Source organism: Thalassophryne amazonica, chromosome 6 (assembly GCF_902500255.1).
Source record: "Thalassophryne amazonica chromosome 6, fThaAma1.1, whole genome shotgun sequence".
NCBI lineage: Eukaryota > Metazoa > Chordata > Actinopteri > Batrachoidiformes > Batrachoididae > Thalassophryne > Thalassophryne amazonica.
Genome location: NC_047108.1, coordinates 32841148 through 32861068, shown reverse-complemented (window position 1 = coordinate 32861068; position 19921 = coordinate 32841148). Strand labels below are relative to the sequence as shown.

The 19921-nt window shown below is 43.2% G+C and overlaps 1 protein-coding gene across 3 annotated transcripts in view; it reads left to right on the top strand.

The window, feature by feature from the left end:
- zbtb17 (zinc finger and BTB domain containing 17) overlaps window positions 1–14179 on the top strand; it is a 51417-nt gene extending 37238 nt beyond the window's left edge. For 2 of the 3 annotated variants that reach the window (XM_034171949.1, XM_034171951.1), the window contains 6 exons: window positions 2787–2903; window positions 2994–3114; window positions 7688–7818; window positions 11280–11543; window positions 11655–11744; window positions 13501–14179. In XM_034171949.1, coding sequence (XP_034027840.1) covers window positions 2787–2903; window positions 2994–3114; window positions 7688–7818; window positions 11280–11543; window positions 11655–11744; window positions 13501–13895 — 1118 coding nt within the window. In that variant the 3' untranslated portion in view covers window positions 13896–14179. The remainder of the gene's footprint in view (window positions 1–2786; window positions 2904–2993; window positions 3115–7687; window positions 7819–11279; window positions 11544–11654; window positions 11745–13500) is intronic. The other variant, XM_034171948.1, reaches the window with a different exon arrangement.
- The last annotated feature ends 5742 nt before the right edge of the window (window positions 14180–19921 follow it).

Genomic DNA, 19921 nt, shown 5'->3' with positions numbered 1-19921 from the left:
ACCTCGAAGCGGGCGAAGAAGTGGTTAAGCTCCTCTGCCAGTGAGGCGTCCCCAGAGGTTGTAATGGTGTTACTGGACTTGAAGTTGGTGAGGTGCTGGACTCCTTGCCACACCTGTCGGCTGTTGTTGCTGCTGAAGTCGTCCTCGATCCTCCGCCTGTAATCCGCCTTGGCCTCTCTAATGCCCCTCCTCAGCGCAGCACCAGCACAGCTGTAACGCCCCCCGTCCCCAGCCCTGAAGGCACTGTTTCTGTCCCTCAGCAGTTCCTTGACATCCTTGTTCATCCAGGGTTTGGTTAGGAAACACCCGGATGTGCTTGTCCACCGTGACAGTGTTGACACAGTGTTGGATGTAGCCAAGTACCGCCGAGGTGAACACCTCCAGGTCCCGGTTGCAGAAAACGTCCCAGTCCGTGCTTTCAAAACAGTCCTGCAGCTGCAGAGAAGCACTGTTGGGCCAAGTTGTCACAGTCCGGGTTTGAGGGGGTGACCACTTCCTCAGTGGTGTATATGCCGGAATCAGGAGCAGAGACATGTGGTCGGAGGAGCCCAGGTGGGGCAGCTGGGTGGCCCTATAACCATGCTTAATGTTGGAGTAGGCTTTATCCAGAGTCTTAGTTCCCCTGGTAGCATATTTAATGTGTTGGTGGAATTTTGGGAGCACTACTTTCAATTCAGCATGGTTAAAATCCCCTGTGATCACATGCACTGCTTCTGGGTAGTTGTTCTGTTGCCAGATGAAAGCATTAACCAAATGGCTAAGAGCCATGCTAGTATTAGCATCCGGTGGAATATACACAGCAGTTACCAAGACAACGGTAAATTCACGGGGAACGTAAACAGGCCTGCATCTAACCGTGATGAACTCCAGGTCAGCAGAGCAGTGTCTGTCAATAGTTGTAACATTTGTGCACCAACTGTTATTAACATAGATGCACAGCCCTCCTCCCCTTCTCTTACCGGAGTCGCGGTTCCTGTCATGTCGATGTGTTGTGCAGCCTGCCAGCTCAATGGCCGAGTCCGGGATGGATGGGTGGAGCCAGGTCTCCGTGATCAGCAAAATGCAGCAGTCCCGAACGAATCTATTTGCGTTCAGCTGAAGCTTCTGCTCGTCCATCTTGTTGGCGAGGGATCTGGCGTTAGAGAGGAAAACGCTGGGCAGCGGTGGTTTGTGTGGTCGCTTCCACAGCTGGACGAAGACCCCGGCCCGGCATCCTCGCTTTTGCTTCCTCTCCTTACACCGCCTCCTCCTCCTGCCCGCGAGGATGAGTATCCACAGGGAGCCTGATGTCTGGGCTATCTTCGGCGGTATATTGTATGTGTTAATAAAATCCTCGGATACGCACTGTTCGCTCCGTAATCCGATGCGTAAAAGATCCTGTCGGCTGTAGGTGGTCAGCACACTGCAGGTCAAAAACAGACACAAACACACGAACAAAAACACTAAACCGCACTGTTTTCCATGCGAGCTACAAGCCCGCTGCACACGGACGCAGCGGCGCACACGGACGCAGCGGCGCGCACAGCGCAGCGGCGCTAACGGACATGCACGCGCGTTGTAAGCCTTAAGGACAAGTTGGAACATGTCCAGCTGTTAAACAATTTCTCAGATACTCACTCAACTGAAAGCCATCAAAAGCCGCCTGGTTTTTACAAATGGTTATCAACACGGAGGTGTTTTTCCTGTGCCGCCGTGCTGCGCCGGCTGTGTCCCGTTTCATTACAAAATCTCCTTTAACAGTGGAATGTCCGGATAAACTGCTGATCCTGACCTCTCCTGAAAGTTCTCTGTTCTCTCACGATGTCCTGGGTCAACAGAGGCTTAAATTTGGAAGTTTTCAGCTCGAAACAGGCAGACGGCGGCGGCTCAGAGCGCGTCGCAATGTCCCGCTCCGTGGGCAGTCCTTAAAGCGACAGCATCACGCCATAATCTCTCATCAGCCGTTAAAATTTTCACCGAAAACCAGTTGAATTTCTCGAATGGTGTCCACTTCGATGTGCCTCACAGTTTTTGAAAAAAAATTGATCAAGCAAAGCGCCAGTCTTTCAGGAAGTTCTCAGACAAAGAGATTGCGATGGGAGGGGTGGACCACTCCTCACTCAAAGCCAGCCCACAGGCGAATGACGTAACCGACAGGCGTGAAAAAACTCTTGCATGCCCACGAGGGTTCAAGCTTGTCTGATGTAATCGCACGTGATTCAAATCCATATAGTTTTTGAAAAAAATAAAAAGGTACATTACTTTATTGACAGACCTCGTAAATGTAGCATAATGTAAATTTGGTGTAAATCGTTTTTTTTTTTTCAGTAATTCAAACATCACTATAAACACAATTTTCTTATAAATTGCAGACGACTACTGAAAATAAATTATGTAGCGTTATCACCTTAAAAAGTTGTTTGTTTTTTTTTATTTAGTGAAGTATAGCTACACATTTTATACATGTACATTTATAAACAGTATTTGTTCATTAGTTTTGCATACTACTGTTTGCATATCTGTGCTAATTATTTGCAAAGTACATTTTTATTAATCTGGCTGCACATTAGCCAATTTAAGTGCCTCTTTTTAAGAAAGTGTAATTGTTTCTGCTGTGTAGATGTTTTGCAATATACAAGCAGTGATGCTTTGATCACAGTGTAAAAGTTAATTTTATGTTTATTAAATTAACCTTTTTGACTGCGTTCTCTCTCGCTGTTGTCAGATGATATGTCATAAAGGGAACTGTTGCTTTGTTTTGCTCTAAGGCATTTGAGATTTCTGTGATTGATTTCATTCATTTGAAGGAAACCTGAAGAGACACCTACGTGTTCACAGTGGGGAGAAACCTTACGTTTGCGTGCACTGTCAGAGAGCGTTCAGCGATCCTGGAGCTCTGCAGCGACATGAGCGCATCCATACAGGTAATTTCAGACTGAATATGTGAAAGCAAAATGCTGCACCTGCATTTCTGATCATCCCGCCACAGTGAAACAGTAATTCATGTTTTGCAGGAGAGAAGCCATGTGTCTGTGACATGTGTGGCAAAGCCTTCACCCAGGCCAGTTCACTCATCGCTCACGTGCGCCAACACACTGGAGAGAAACCTTACGTGTGTGAACGCTGTGGAAAAAGGTGAGTCAATAGGGGAAAGTAGTCTGTGGTTTGGAAGCATGTTTATTTCATATCAGGAAATCTGCAACACACTAAAACAGCGACTTTATGTCAGTGAACACTGAGGCGTTCCTGTATACATCTCCTTTATAAAAGACATCCAGTGCTTTTATTTGTCACAGAGTACACTGCTGTTGTGACAGTCGTGCTTACTTTGTCTTTATTCGTCAGTTGTGATTACAGTCAGGTACATGAGTAGTTGCACAGTGACAGTTTTTGTAATTTATGTCTTTATAGATCACAAAACTAGCGTTAATTGAAATGTTGATTTTCAGTTTTAATTTTGTGTTCAACAAAAATAAATCATTTACTGCTGAGGAATTACAGCCATTTTACACAGTACCCCTCTGTTTTCAAAGGTCATACACAATTGGACAAAGTAAATATAAGGATTATCATTGAAACAAGTCAATACTTTAATAGCCAGTTTCCTGGAGACAAGTTATTGGTGAAATTGAGCATACTGCAAGTGTTTTGGGTTTGTTTTTTTGTTTGTTTGTTTTGTTTTTCTGTTGCACCGCCACTCACACTTCATTGGTTGAATGAAATGGAAAATGATTTTTATACAAGAAAGCAGATCAAGTCTAGGCTTGCCTTTCTCATGTGCCTTCTGACAAAACTACTTGTAACGGACATCTTCTTTGAACAAAAAAACCTTTGTGTCACTGCACCATGAAGCTGTGTAACTGGAAAGACACCAGGCAGGTGTAGAATATGTAAGTACTGCATACTTGGCTGCAGGTCAGCATGGTAGCCAAGTGGTTAGTGCACTTGCTTTCATAAATTGAAGGTTTCTGTTTCCATACCTCCCTTGATCCATAGGCAGCAGTGTTAGTCAGGAGATTGTAGATTCATATCCAAGCCAGCATTTTTGTAAAATGTGTTGAACTTCATCAGGGTTTTCGCTAGAACCATTTTAGTGCCGGGTAAATTACGTGATCGCAACTCACGGCCAGGGGTCCGGGGGCCCCAGAGGGGGTCAAGGGTGCAGAGCCCCCTGAAGCTATAGGGATTTATATGTCGAAAACGTTATTGGCAAGCCCTATTTTAATGAATTTTCATTGGTTTTAGATGGATTGAAAGAAAGAATAATAGACAAAAAAATGACATTTATGTTGAATATTTGTAATACCAAAGTTCTTTTTTAAATGTTTCTCTCAAAGTCTAAGTTAACAAAATAAATAACATTGAAAAGGTTAAAAACACATTAACATTTGATGGGCATATAGCATTTGTTCTCGTCATCAAAAATGACACACTGTACCTTAATGTGAAGCTGGCAGAGTTTTTCTGTCATGACAGGTTTTTTTCCATCATGTTTCAGTGGGCTAGCATTTATTATTATTTTTAAACAATATAAAACTTCTAATTGCCTTATGAACAAGAGCTGAGGCTGGGCTGATTTGATTGTCAGTTTTTTCACTTTTCACTGATTCGCTGAGGCTCCTCCCCCACGCCGCCTCTCCTCTCACTCTCTCTCCTCTGCCCCCCGCTCTCACTGTCTGTTTTTCTTCGACCTTTTTGGAAACAGGGAGTCTTTAAACTGTAAAATAAACCGTAAACTTCTGAGTATATTATCAGCATCTGCCAACACAGAATCAACTCTGGATTATGAACCACTTTTGTGGAGGAATTTTTTCCCCTTTAAGTCAGAGTAGAGTACGTGTCTGTCTGCGCTAATGTCTGCTTTTAGAATTCTTTGGCTTCACAGAGTGCTGAATGCAGCTGACTGTTGTCTCTGCTGTTTTCACTGAGATACGAAGAAAATGAGCAATACATTTCTTATTTCTTTAATTATTTGGTTGAAATTGCAAAATAAAACAAAACTACAAATTTATAAGCTTGAAATTGGTAAATTTGCAATTGAATTGGTACATTTTTTTTTAAGCAACATTTTTTTTGGGAAAATCCGTGGTGGGCGGGACAACCAATTTGAACACGAGAGCTGGGTGGAAATTTGCAGTACTGGTCAGTACCACCCGTCACCACCCACCGTAGCTAGAACCTTCATATCTAAACAGATTTGTACTGTGAATATTTTCCAGATGCACTGTATCTTATGTTGTAGCTGGTTGAACTGGTGGTGATTTAAAATTACAGCTACTTAGTAATCATATGTTTCGTATAAAACCTTAATTAGCGTTGTAACTCTTACAGGGTTCTAGCTAGGATAAAATTTTTGCGTAGTGGTAATGTCGAGGGAGCGAAGCGACTGAGGGGGGGGATGGTGTGGAAGGGGGGCAGCTTTTAACAATTTAAACTAAAAATTGGCCATTCTAGGGGTACCCAAAGGGAAAAAGCCAGGTACGACAGCCCAAGTCCCTTCATCATGTCCAGAAGGCTGGGGAAGTTTGTTGAGTGGGCAATCTCATTCTGGGTTATCCAGTACATGGCCCTTAGTGAGGCAGTCGGAGTCCATGGACATTTTTAACCTATTTTTATTCTCTTTCTTATGAGTAGTTTTTATTTTATGTTTTATTCTTTTCTGTTTTTAATTAGGTATTTGAATTTTTTTTTTTTTTTTTTATGTTGAACTGTTCTGTGTGAGGCACCCTGAGATGGCTTTTGTTGTAATTTGGCGCTTTATGAGCTGATTAAATTGAAATTGAACATTTTATTCAGTCTTAAAGTAAATAGATATGAAATTGGTTACTGGATCCTTAAACTCTGGACATAATAAACTCTACATGGTGGATCCTTGATCTCTGGACATAAACAGAAATAAAATCTGTTAGTTTTTGTCAAAAGCATTTCCTTTCAGACATTATTATTGGCATGAATGTCTTTCCACATCTGAGATGAGCTCTTACAGCTCCCTGTGCATCAGGTTTATAAAGAATGCAGGACGTCTCATTTTGGGAGGAAAAACGTTTTAGTCGATTGTAGGTTTGGCAACGTTTATAAGCGGTGTCATTTTATTTAAAGGGGCAATTCGTTTTAAAGTTATTAATTCCAAGTGGACTCTGTCTCAGCAGAGAGCCGCGCAGCGTTTGAAGCTGTGCCAACAGAACGGAGAACGATCCTTGTTTGTTGACTGCAACAACACAAGAGTCCCAGTTAGTGACTTTGATGCACATAAAAGTGACTCATGATATTTTAATGGCTTTGAGAGGAGTTAAGAAGTGGACTCACCGCTTCTGAAGAGCAGTGAATCAAAGAGCCACAAGCCATTGAATCGAAGCATTGCTTCATTGATTCACGCTTCAAACTGGAGTCGCACTGCAGAAACGGTTGATTACAGACCAGCGTAACAGTCCAAAATAATCGTAACGGTCCAAAATTATAGCGTAACAGGCTGTAATGCAAGTTTGCACTAGCTAGAACCCTGTCTTAGTTCTTGGTGGCAAATAAGTAGAAATATAATGCAATGCTAAAATACCCTCGGCCGTATGAACATTGTGTTCTTTATAATTTGCAGTTTTTAATTATTAAGATCCTGTTGTCTTACATACATTGTGTACATGTTCAACAAAGCCGCTCTATCAATCAAGCAATCAAAAACAATATTTACTTTTTAATGGCATGTGCAGGAGGCCTTGCATGTGCGCATATCTGAGCTTTTGACAAGACGGAAGTTGCACAAATCAAGGAATATTTGTAGATCACCCTCTGTGCATTTACAAGAATTGAGACAAATTTAACTCCATAGCAGTTAGCTTTGAGTTAGCGAGAGTTAGTGTACACGCTAACGTCCACATATTGTATTGTAAATCAGTTCAGAGGTGTTATTAGGTTTCAAAACCAGCATTTTCAGGTTTAGATGTGTTTACTTGCTAGCTTTTACATAATATATGAGAAAGGTGTTATTTCTAGCCAAAAATAAAGCAAAGTCAGCAGCTAGTGAAACAAGGAAGTCACGTCACAACACTGACATCCCCTAAATGTTTTGTAAATCCTTCCAGAGGTGTTGTCAGGTTACAAACACAGCATTTTCAGTTTTAGAAGTGTATATTTCTTGCTAGCTTTTACATAATATATGAGAAAGGTATTATTTCTAACCAAAAAATTAAGCGAAGTTACCAGCTAGCGGCACCAGGAAGTGACATCACCACACAAAAGTCCGCGAGATCGTCCCATAAAATTAGGTACAGAATGTGACTTTTTAACCTCTCAAAATACCTCTTAAAATATGTCAGGGTTAGCCATCTTCGAACTTGTCCAAGGTCTGTGTCCCAAGAATGTTCCTTGTGAATTTCAAGACTGTGGTAGTAATAGAACTGGACTTATGCAGTACACGGACAGACAGCCAGATGGACGCCAGGTCTTCGCAATACCCGATTGCCATATGTTGACCTCGGGTAAAAATGATGACATTTATCTTTACAGTGTGAGTCAGGTGAAGATTTAAATTGGTGTTAGGTACATTCCTCCAGTGACAGGTGCTGCCGTGCACATGCAAAATAACAGCTTGTGTTCCAGTTACTTGTGCCCAATGAAATCCAGAGCAGTAAACTATGTGTAACCTGCAGAAAGTGTTGAATAAAGGCTGAAAACCTAGTGATGAGGGATGCATGTTCTGTTTTTTTCTGAACAGGTTTATTCAATCCAGTCAACTGGCCAATCACATTCGCCATCATGACAACGTCCGCCCACACAAATGCCAGATGTGCAACAAAGCATTTGTCAATGTAGGGGATCTGTCTAAGCACATCATCATTCACACAGGTGAGCACAAAATTCATATTGGAGCTTCTAAACAATGTGGTAAATAAAGAGAAGACACAGACAACTTCGAGACCATGTGCAAAGTAGGTTATCAAAACCAATTAAGTTGCCCAAACATCACTTAGAATCCAGGCTCAGTGTACCATGAGCTCCACAAAAATGTATATTAATAAGTATGCCATGTTATTTGTCTAATCACAAAGATTTCAAAATGGTAGTTTGGATTATCTGTGGCTAAATATTATGGAGCTATTGGGTAAAAACAGTGAAAATGTGACAAAGGTTAGTCTCAGTTTCAGTTTGTAGTACAGGGGTTGAAAGTTAAAATTGCTCCAATTAGTGTTTTAAAAAGGAATAGTTTGTGACGCTTAGTAGTCACATTCCAATGTCACGTGTCTTACAATCCAATAAACATCCTTGTTCAACCTTTACTTTGGAGACCAAGCATTTATCACAGTCAAAACTATCCATCCATTTTCTTCCGCTTTATCCGGAGTCGGGTCGCGGGGGCAGCAGCTCAAGCAAAGCCCCCAGACCTCCCGATCCACACACACCTCCCCCAGCTCCTCCGGGGGAACCCCAAGGCGTTCCCAAGCCAGCCGAGAGATGTAGTCCCTCCAGCGTGTCCTGGGTCTTCCCCCTCCTCCCAATGGGACGTGCCCGGAACACCTCTCCAGCGAGGCGTCCAGGGGGCATCCAGAAAAGATGCCCGAGCCACTTCAACTGACTCCTTTCGACATGGAGGAGCAGCGGCTCGACTCCGAGCTCCTCCCAACCATAGGTCATGAGATAGATTCGTACGTTCCGATTTGCTGATCGGAACGTAGATCGATCGGTAAATCGAGAGCTTTGCCCCCCTACTCAGCTCTCTCTTCACCACGACGGTCCGATACAGCGACCACATCACTGCAGATGCTGCACCGATCCGTCTATCGATCTCACGCTCCATTAATCCTATTGGTTCAACCAGTAATTTCCATCATTTTTTTTACCAAAATTGGAGCAGCTTTTAACTTTTGACTCTCTTACAAGCTGAAATTGCCCTTTGTCATGATTTTTACCTGAGGCCAATAGATGGCCATCAGGTAATGCAAAGACCTGGCATCTGTCCTTCTGTCTGTATACAGCAGTCCAGTTCTATTACTGCCACAGTCTTGAAATTCACAGGGAACATTCTTGGGACACAGACCTTGGACAAGTTTGAAGATGGCTAAACTTGACCTATTTAAGAGGTATTTTAAGACGTTAAAATGTCACATTCTGTACCTAATTTTATGGCATGATGCCCGCAAGTGTGGTGATGTCGATTCCTGCTATCACTAGGTGCTAACTTCTCTTCATTTCATTTTTTTTTTTTTTTTTGGCTAGAAATAACACCTTTCTCATATATTATATAAAAGCCAGTGAGAAATAAACACTTCTAAAACTGAAAATGCTGTGTTTGTAACCTGATAACACCTCTGGAAGTATTTACAAAACAACATCCAGCCAGTCTCATGCTCCATTGTCCCCTCACTTGTGATCAAGACCCCAAGGTACTTGAACTCCTTCACTTGGGGCAAGACCTCATTCCCTACCTGGAGTAGGCAGTCCATCAGTTTCCTGCTGGAAAAACATGGCCTCAGATTTAGAGGTGCTGATCCTCATCCCAGCTGCTCCACACTCTGCTGTGCTGGACTGGTCACAGGCCGATGATGCCAACAGGACCACATCATCTGCAAAAAGCAGTGGTGAGACCCTGAGCTCACCAAACCGAAGACCCTCCTCTGACTCCACCTTGATATCCTGCCCATGAATATCACAAACAGGATTGATGACCAGGCGCAGCCCTGGCAGAGGCCAACCCCCACCGGAAGCGAGTCTGACTTACTGCAAAGAACCATAGGAACTCCCTCAGTATCTCCTGGGGTACCTGATCATACACCTTCTCCATATCCATAAAACACATGTAGATTGGATGGGCATACTCCCAGGCCCTGTCCAGGATCCTTGTGAGAGTGAAGTGCTGGTCGATTGCTCCACGGCCAGAATGAAACCTGCATTGTTCCTCTTCAAGCTGAGGTTCAATTATGGGCCGAACCCTCCTTTGCAGCACCCTGGTGTAGACTTTACCAGGGAGGTGGAGTAGTGTGATGCCCCTGCAGTTGTCATACACTCTCTCGTCCACTTTTTTTGATATACCACCCCAGTTTGTCGCTGTATTGGTACAGTTCCAGACCTCCACTCAGCCGTGAAGAGACGTCTCATCCTAGACAGTCCCTCCACACCCAGAGCCTTCAGCAGATCTTATGACTACCTCAGTGACTTCCACCAGGGAAATTGATGAGCTTCTAGCTCTGCCTCTACTAAAGAGGGAGCTCCAGTCTGAGCGCCCGATTACCTGCTCACTTAAGGTCAATACAGTTCCATCTTTACTGTATACAGCTTGGATGGTTGTCCGTTTTCCTTTCCTGAGGCGGCGCACGGTCCTCCAGAAATGCCTTGTTTCCTACCAAAAGTCCTTTGCTATGATTGCTCCGAAATACTCTCACACTCGCTGCTTTGCCTCCCCCACAACAGAGTCTCCCGCCTTTGGGCCTGACGGTACCTGTCGGTCCACATCTCCCTGCTGCAGCTTCAGCAATGAAAGCTTTGAACATTGCCCATTCTGGTTCAATACCCCCAACCTCCAAAGGGTTGCCAGAAAAGCTCCACCGGAGGTTTGAGTTGAAGATCTGTTGTACAGTGGGCTTCTCCAGATGTTCCCAGTTCACCTGCACTATCCGTTTGGGCTTACCAGGTCTGTCCAGAGTCAACCCCCCAAGCCTTTTTTAATGTTTGTTGAAGATATGGATGCCAATAATATAGTATTGTAAACCTCTGCTGTTGTTGTTTGTTTGTTTGTTTTTTTCAGGGATGTCTGCCTATTGTTGTTCTGTCTTTTTTTTTAATGCTTGACTATGCGAACTCTGTATTTCATCTCTTGTGTAGTTAGCACTATGAGTCTGGTATTTGGGATCACCACCAGAAGGGGATCAGTTGATAGCTCTGCCCCTCGGCTTTCACTGTCACCCATGGGACAGCGCCCCTGACCCTAGCGGTTCCCCGGGTGGTGAACCCACAGGGTGGAGATGGAAAGTCCACATTGCCTTTTTGAGCTGAGTCTAGCATGGCTCCATGGCAAGGCCAGCCACCAGGTACTCACTGATGGGCTCTCCATCAATGCCTGGCTCCACACAGGGGCCCCGGATTTCCTCCTGGCCGTGTGCTGTTTCCTCTGCCTCATTTGTACAGGGAGTCTTTGTGAACCATTCTTTGGTCAAAACTGGGTTTGAACTCATCGGCTATTCCAAATAATACAGCTCATATCAAAGTATTTGTCCTTAACTCTGTGTGTGTGTGTGTGTGTGTGTGTGTGTGTGTGTGTGTGTGTGTGTGTGTGTGTGTGTGTGTGTGTGTGTGTCTCACTCCTCTTCCATCAGGGGAGAAACCCTTCCTGTGTGACAAATGTGGTCGAGGGTTCAACCGAATCGACAATTTGCGCTCCCACGTCAAGACCGTCCACCAAGGCAAGGCAGGGATGAAGCGGCTGCTGATGGTGAGAGACGGCACAGAAGAAGAGGCTAATGGGTGCGGCGAGGCTTCCACCTCTGACAGTGAGATCAACATAGTAACCGTCACCACAGAAGACATCGTTACCCTGGCAACAGAGGCATTGGCTGGCAGTGCTGTAGCACAGCTGACAGGTCACATGGCACATTCAGGGTGGAGTTGAGTGATTTTGGGGGAAAATCCCAAAGTTCTTGCTGCAGATAGCAGACCTGACTTAACGAGAGTCATGTGCGTGTTGTTCACAGTGGTTCCAGTGAATGCTTCAGTGTCTGCCGATGAGACTGAGGCTCTGAAAGCTGAAATCACCAAGGCAGTGGAGAAAGTGCAAGAAGCGGGTGAGACTGTCTCCAAACACCCTGTGTTTGAATCCTTTCTTCCAGCTCAGAAAGAGTACAAGGAAAGGCAGTGCCACTGATGCACCGCTACAGTGGGGTCAAACAAAGCCACTGTGATGTGCAGACTAGGCATGTGACTCTCATCACTGACAACGATTTGATACGCATCTCGATACACTACCAGCAATACGATACATATAGCGATATATGATGATACTGACGATACGATGCGATATGATTCACCCCTGTTTCCGATTTGATGCGATTTGATATGTATTTGATGGCAATGCAATTCCTCAGAATGCGATATGATACAATTTGGTTCGATATGATGCGATTCAACATGATGCAAGGAAATTATACCAAAATTTTAAATAGAAAATAAGAAGATGCAATTCAGTATGGTACTATGGTATTCTTCTTCTTCTTTTGATTCTTCTAGAGGCAGAGAATTTGTTTTACTCCTTATAAGAATTTATCAGATTCATCATGAAGGAACAGGAATCGGTTCCCTCATATTTGGAACCTGTTTGATCACACTGTCAGAACTTAAACAGTAAGACAACATCACTCTCAATGAGTGACTTAAAGTGAATCACTCATTGACAGAGTACCACCTTGGCAAAAGTAATTTGAGACACTTTCTTACCAGTTTTGCCGAGTTAGGGAGCGCAGCAGCAGCCACAGCATTCTTTCCAAACAACCTGCATCTTGTCAAGTTTCCCATCTTTTTAAAAAAAAGCCAAAATATTTCCACACGCCTGATTTAAATGTTTTAGGTGCCTCAAAAATCTCCTACAACTGCTTTTGCCATTGTCGCGGGCCTCCATTTTGAAATTGATTTGTTGCAGTAGAAATGTGCTTTCAGGCTTCCATCGAAGCAGTGATGGTGCATTCAATGTGCCTCAGAAAAAAAAATCTATGCAAGCACGCAGCAACCGATCCATCGCAATTTCACCGAGAAATTGCGGAAGAGGTGGACATCAGCACTTTTTCGGTACATTCCACTGTGACAGAAGATTTGGCCATGAAAAGAGTGGCGGTGAAATTCATGCTGCTGCTGAAGGCGGAGCAAAAGCGCCTCCGTGTTGAAGTCTCACAGGAAATGCTGTGACATGCCCACCTCTTCCACAATTTCTCGGATAGTCACACGACTGAAAAGTCACCGAAAGCCGTCTGAATCATCCGAATGGTTTCCACCTGGCTGTCGCCCAGTTTCTGGCAAAATTTGATGCGGCGCTGCTCCAGTCGTTCCGTCTTTTTCCTTACAATGAAAATCCTCCAAGCGCACAACACGTCCTCACACAAAGGCTGCTTACCAGAAAAAGATGCAATCGACAGGCGTGAAAAAGTTCACGCATGCGCACGAAGGTTCAAGGTTTGCTCATGCAAGCACACGTGATTCAAATCCATGAGGTTTTTGCAAAAAATAAAAAGGTCTGATACTTTTCTAACAGACCTCATATATATATGATGCCCTCTAAACTCAAAGGGAAAACTAAATTCTACGACATGACATAAATTAAATAAAAATATAAAAGCCAAAATTAATTGCATAAGTAATTGCACTATTTAGTGTAACACAAGTAAATCATCACTTTTCCAGCCAGTTTTCTTCAGACAAGCTGGGGTGAACATGTGAACATTTCCAAGTCACTGCATCTGTCTTGGACTCCATTTACAACAATTATTAAGAAATACAAACCGTATGATACTGTGTGGTAAATCTGTCTTTAACATGTTTTTGTGTTTCTAGACCCAAACACACAAATTTTGTACGCGTGTGATTCATGTGGTGATAAGTTCCTGGATGCCAGCTCCCTTGCACAGCATGTCCGTATCCATACAGCCCAGGCCTTGGTCATGTTTCAGGCTGATTCTGACTTCTATCACTACACCACAGCCAACGCCGCTGAAGATGACACTGCCACAGCATGGCAACCCCACGCTGAGCAGGTCATCCAGGAGGGCGGGCTGATCTTCCGTGCCCGGGAAGAAGAATCAGGAGATATAGAAGTCAAGTTGGTTGAGGAAACGAACGAACACAGAGATGAAGAGGAAGAAGAAGCAACTCCAGAATTGGGGAGTGGGGTAGAAGAGGAGGATGAGGTGAAACAGCAAACACAGACTGAGATAAAACCTGAAAAATAGAAGAGATGGCATGTCAGGCTCAGGTGTAGGGCAGGCAGATTTTTACTGAGTGGTTGTCACAGACACCAGATTTAGATTAGATAAAAAATCTAAATGAGGCATTAAAGTTTCAACATGTTGAAGTGTTCAGGGTAAAAGTAAACCATCTCTGGATTTATGTGTATTTGATTTTAATGATTTTAATATAGTGCACATTTGTCAGAATGTTTTTGTTTTTGTTTCGCTGTTAATATTCCAGCAGACAAGTTTAGATTCAGTTATTTGAACATTTATTGTTCACTGGTAAAAATATACAAATAATATGATAAAACAAATGTCTACAGTGACATGTTGGGGCCATTGTAGGTTAAAAAAGAAAAACAGGAAGGAGAATAATATTTTGAGAATATTATGGAGAGATCACCCCTCTTTCTTTCACATTCTCTCTGTCTGTCTTCTCTGGAATGTGCGCGCGCACACACACACACACAAACTCCTTGTTCAGACAACATAAACTCAACAAAAATATAAACGCAACACTTTTGGTTTTGCTCCCATTTTGTATGAGATTAACTCAATGATCTAAAACTTTTTCCACATACACAATATCACCATTTCCCTCAAATACTGTGCACAAACCAGTCTAAATCTGTGATAGTGAGCACTTCTCCTTTGCTGAGATAATCCATCCCACCTCACAGGTGTGCCATATCAAGATGCTGATTAGACACCATGATTAGTGCACAGGTGTGCCTTAGACTGCACACAATAAAAGGCCACTCTGAAAGGTGCAGTTTTGTTTTATTGGGGGGGGGGATACCAGTCAGTATCTGGTGTGACCACCATTTGCCTCATGCAGTGCAACACATCTCCTTTGCATCATCCGTGAAGAGAACACCTCTCCAACGTGCCAAACAGCAGCGAATGTGAGCATTTGCCCACTCAAATCGGTTACGATGACGAACTGGAGTCAGGTCGAGACCCCGATGAGGACGACGAGCATGCAGATGAGCTTCCCTGAGACAGTTTCTGACAGTTTGTGCAGAAATTCTTTGGTTATGCAAACCGATTGTTTCAGCAGCTGTCCGAGTGGCTGGTCTCAGACGATCTTGGAGGTGAACAAGCTGGATGTGGAGGTCCTGGGCTGGTGTGGTTACACGTGGTCTGCGGTTGTGAGGCTGGTTGGATGTACTGCCAAATTCTCTGAAACGCCTTTGGAGACGGCTTATGGTAGAGAAATGAACATTCAATACACGAGCAACAACTCTGGTTGACATTCCTGCTGTCAGCATGCCAAGTGCATGCTCTCTCAAATATTGCAACATCTGTGGCATTGTGCTGTGTGATAAAACTGCACCTTTCAGAGTGGCCTTTTATTGTGTGCAGTCTAAGGCACACCTGTGCACTAATCATGGTGTCTAATCAGCATCTTGATATGGCACACCTGTGAGGTGGGATGGATTATCTCAGCAAACGAGAAGTGCTCACTATCACAGATTTAGACTGGTTTGTGCACAGTATTTGAGGGAAATGGTGATATTGTGTATGTGGAAAAAGTTTTAGATCGTTGAGTTAATCTCATACAAAATGGGAGCAAAACCAAAAGTGTTGCGTTTATATTTTTGTTGAGTATATATGCAGCCTTGTTCAGGAGTTGCACTGCGTGTGTTTGGCGTGCAATACGTGAGTGACCTGTCAAGTGAAGATATGTGGTTATGTGACATTTGTGTGTGTGTTTCCCACTCATAAATTTGTGACTTTAGTCTCAGAGAATCTTGAGTTTGTATCTTGCAATTTATGGCTTTATAATTTCCGAGGCTATGTGACTTATTTTTGGCATTTATGAGATTAAACTCAGAAATGTTACACCCTCCAACACCCCCTTTTTTAACTCTTCAATGGCCATAATACATTATTGTAGATGTCTGTTAAAAGATGGTTAGATTCATTTTCACAGTTATATTTTTCATTGAAAATCAGGCACAGGGGTTGTCTCTTGTATAAAATGTATATGTGACAGTTTAGTTTTGCCGAATAAAATTTAATATTTTTTCTCAGTGATATTCATAATGCAGTGGATGTTTAGACTCTTCGGGGAGAATACAATTTTGGGGCGGTCTGCATTGAAATATTTTCTATAGGTTATATATAAAACTTACAATGTGTAGAGTTGCTGATCTCTGAATGCGACATGAACTGTTTATGTGTTGTAAAAATTGTCACTGCTGTGTGTGGATAAGATGAGAATATGTCTCTGAAGCTCTTAATAATTCTGTTAGAAGTTTTAAGAAGTGGGGTTACAAAAAGTGTAATTTTCAGTTTTGACCCTGTGATGACGTTTTCTGCAGTAAACAGGTCTCAACTGGAGAATCATGCAATGATGATTGTGTCACGAATGGAATAGTCGTTTTAAGACAACATGCTCAGTAGGTGTAATATTAGTATTTCTAACACTCACTGTCATTTGAAAAATTAAAAAAAAAAAAAATCTCAAAGCATGTTTTTCTGGTCTTTAAATATCAATGCTTGGCCATCTGTTTCTTGCAAAATGTTCTTTCAGTCAGCGCTTCAAAATGTATTTTTTCTTTTGTCACATAAATGTAAATGTTTAAAGCAGCGCTGTCAGATTCATTCAGAGATCCACACAGATCTGTCAATAAAATTAAGGGCCACTCATTTCCTTTGTCTTCCAAACAGTAATGAGACAACAACTTTGAGAGGAGGAGTGTGGAAGTTTTGGTGGGATGCCACAGGGAATGTTGCTCAGCGTTATCCTCATAGGTCATGACGTTTACATCAAGGTCTAGCCTTATGCCTTTCATATAAATAGATAACGGAACTTTGTTTATTCAGACACACTCCTAAAAAGCTCTGTCCTGTGACCTCATAACTCTACAAGCTCCAGTTATCTCTCAGTGAAGAACCCACTTTTACATTTGGAGCTAAACTGAGTCAAATAGAACCCCAGATGCAGGTAGCCAAGACACAAGTGAGGGCAAAAACCAAGATGCTTTTATGGTCTTCAGTGACAATACGTCAGTGACGGGGGAATCCACAGAAATAACTATAAGACAGCAAGTGATGGGGCAAGGATACAAAAACAGTTTGAACATGGAGACAGGGCAGAGATCGCGAGGGAGGAGCAGGGACTCCCAAATACAAAAATACGATGGGGAAAATGACACAGAGTACTTAAACCAACAACAGAGTGGAGACGAAAAGAATGCGTGACAGACAATTGACCTGTGGTGTCTGTAACAGGCCAGTAGGGGGCACTCACCCCTTTTGTATAAAATGCTGGTCTGTTGCACTTCAATGGAGCTGTTGGTGAGACCAGATGAGCAGAGCGAATGGAGAAACCATATGGTTGTATTGTAGAGGCATGTAATGGAGTTTGGTGTGGTTCCACAATGGATAGTTTTTTTCTGGATGACCCACATAAAGGTTTTCTGGACACAACAGAAAACAATTGGTGATGAGGAATGTGATAAAGTTTGGGAAAAGGCACGCAGGTGGAAGAAGAGACTATGACCAACACCCAGGATGGCGCAAAGTTTATTCAGTGGAGAAACAGCGCTGTTTTGCATCGGACGATGAAAGCTTTGAAGAATATGTCGACAGATTGGAGCAGTTCTTCCTGGCAAACGGCTTGAAAATGGAAGATGAATCAATGGTGGTCGGTCGGAAGACGCACGCTTTGCTGCGTGGTTTGCTGGCACCGAAAAAGCCAACTGAATGTGAGTTGAAAGAATTATTTGCCTAGTGAGAAAGCAATACGTGTCAAAGACTAAATTACATTTCCAAGAAATATAAATTCCACACCAGAAAGCAATGAATGAATCAGTCAGTGACTTCATGGCAAGTTTGCGCAAATTGGCAGCAGTGTGTCAGTTTGGGACTTTTCTGAGTGAGGCGCTGAGAGAGAGGTTTGTTTAGGGTGTAAAAAGTGAACAATTACGTGAACGCCTGCTAGTCGCTGCTCAGACGAAAGAATTATCCCTCACCGAGGCTTATGAGATAAGTCTGGTTTTTGAAATGGCTGAACAGAACGCAGTAAATTGGTCCGACAGAACCAGCAAAGATAAAGTTGTTTTAAAGGAGAATAACAAAGCCAACTGTGTTTCAGGTGTCAGAGAAGTGGACACATGCCAGAGGACTGTTGTTTTAAAATGGTACAGTGGCGAGAAAAGACAACCTAAAATGGTGGGAGCTTCCGTGAAGAAGAAGGGCGGAGCAGCTGAACGACAATCATCTAATGCGGACGGAGCGACGTGAAGGAGGCATGGAGCAGGTGATAGGGCATGCCCAGACTGACAGCTCGCCAGATGAGGAGCCTTCATGGGACAGCCCACGAAAGGACGGGTTGCTGCACCCTGAGTCATCTGACGACAATGCTGCACGAAGGAGGTGTGATGATAACACTGCACGCAGGAGAGAACGACAACGCGCTGACATTATCAACTCCACATCTACACCAGAGGAGGCCCCAGACCTACAGCTGCAGACACTAAGAGCACCAAAGCTTAAGGTTAAAGTGAAATCAGAACCACAGGGTAAAACAAAGAAAGTTAAAAAGAACAGTGGTTTGAAGTTATTTGAAGTAAAAACAAATGGTGATGACAGTCCATATTTTGTGTACCTTAACGTCAGTGGTCAGAAGCTGAAAATGGAGTTGGACACCGGGGCATCCATGTCCATAATTTCTGAAAAAAAATGGTGGTACTGGTACAAACCAGCTATGAGCTAAAAACATACAATAACCAACTGTTGGAAGTGAAAGGTCTTTTCCAAGTGTCAATAAAGTGTCACAGTAACACTCATTTACTGATATTGTATACTGTAAAGGGAGTGAGTGGTCCTGCTCTCTTGGGAAGGGATTGTATTCAAAGACTACAATTAGTCTGGTCATTTGTAAGCAGAGTGGTGCCTGAAAGTGCTGAGGAACTGTGTGGGAGGTACTCTGTGATGTTTAGTCAGAACCTGGGGAAAGTCAGAGGCATCAAAGTCAAACTGCAGGTTGCACCTGGGGCTGTTCCAAAGTTTTACAAAATCGACCTGTGCCCTATGCTATGAAGGATGCTGTGAAAGACCAGTTGAAGAAAATAGAAAAAGAAGGGGTCAGAACCACAGTAAGTTACAGTGAGTGGGTCTCACCCATGTTAACATTCCCAAAGTGAATAATTCTGTTAGGATTTGTGGGGATTACAAGGTATCAATAAACCCATGATTGAACGTCAATCAATATCCCATTCCGAAACCACAGGATTTGTTCACAAAACTAGCAGGTGGTGACAGAGTTATGAAGTTAGACCTGTCCAAGGCGTATCAACTGGTGGAACTGGGTGATGATTTGAAACCATTCTTAACCATAAACACTCATAAAGGCCTATACAAAGTAAATAGGCTTCTTTCTAGGGTTGCAAGTGTACCTTCGATATTCCAAAAGATAATGGATCAAGTATTGCAAGGGTTAGACAGAGTCATATGTTACTTGTATGACATTTTGATTATGGAAAAGAACCATGAGGAGAACATGAAAAATTTGGATGAAATGCTAAGAAGGTTGAAAGCTCACAATCTGCGAGTAAACAGTGACAAGTGTGATATTTTTACAGCGCAGTGTGTCATATTTGGGGCACATGATCAATGCTGAGGGGATACACCCTTTGAAGGAAAAATGGAAAGCTATTTCCAAAGCAGTTAAAGACTCCCAGTAATATGACAGAGCTGAGGTCATTTCTTTCCTTTAATTTATACTGAATTTGTCAACAGTGATAGCACCGATGACAGTGTTGCAGTGTGTTTCAGCAAGTGCTACGCCAAACGCTGCGCATTCTGGGGCAGAGGTCTGGTCTGTGTGGGGGATTCCTTCACGTTGAGAGTGTGTGCGGTCGGACACGCACTGTGGGTACAGGGCTCTCTACTGTGAGCCTGGTTTATGGGACCTCGTTAATTCCGTCGCAGCTCTCTTCCCCTCCTCCTCCTGCTGTCTGCGGGTGCACATGCCTACAAAAAAAGGCACGAGGGACCACAGTGCATGCGGCGCA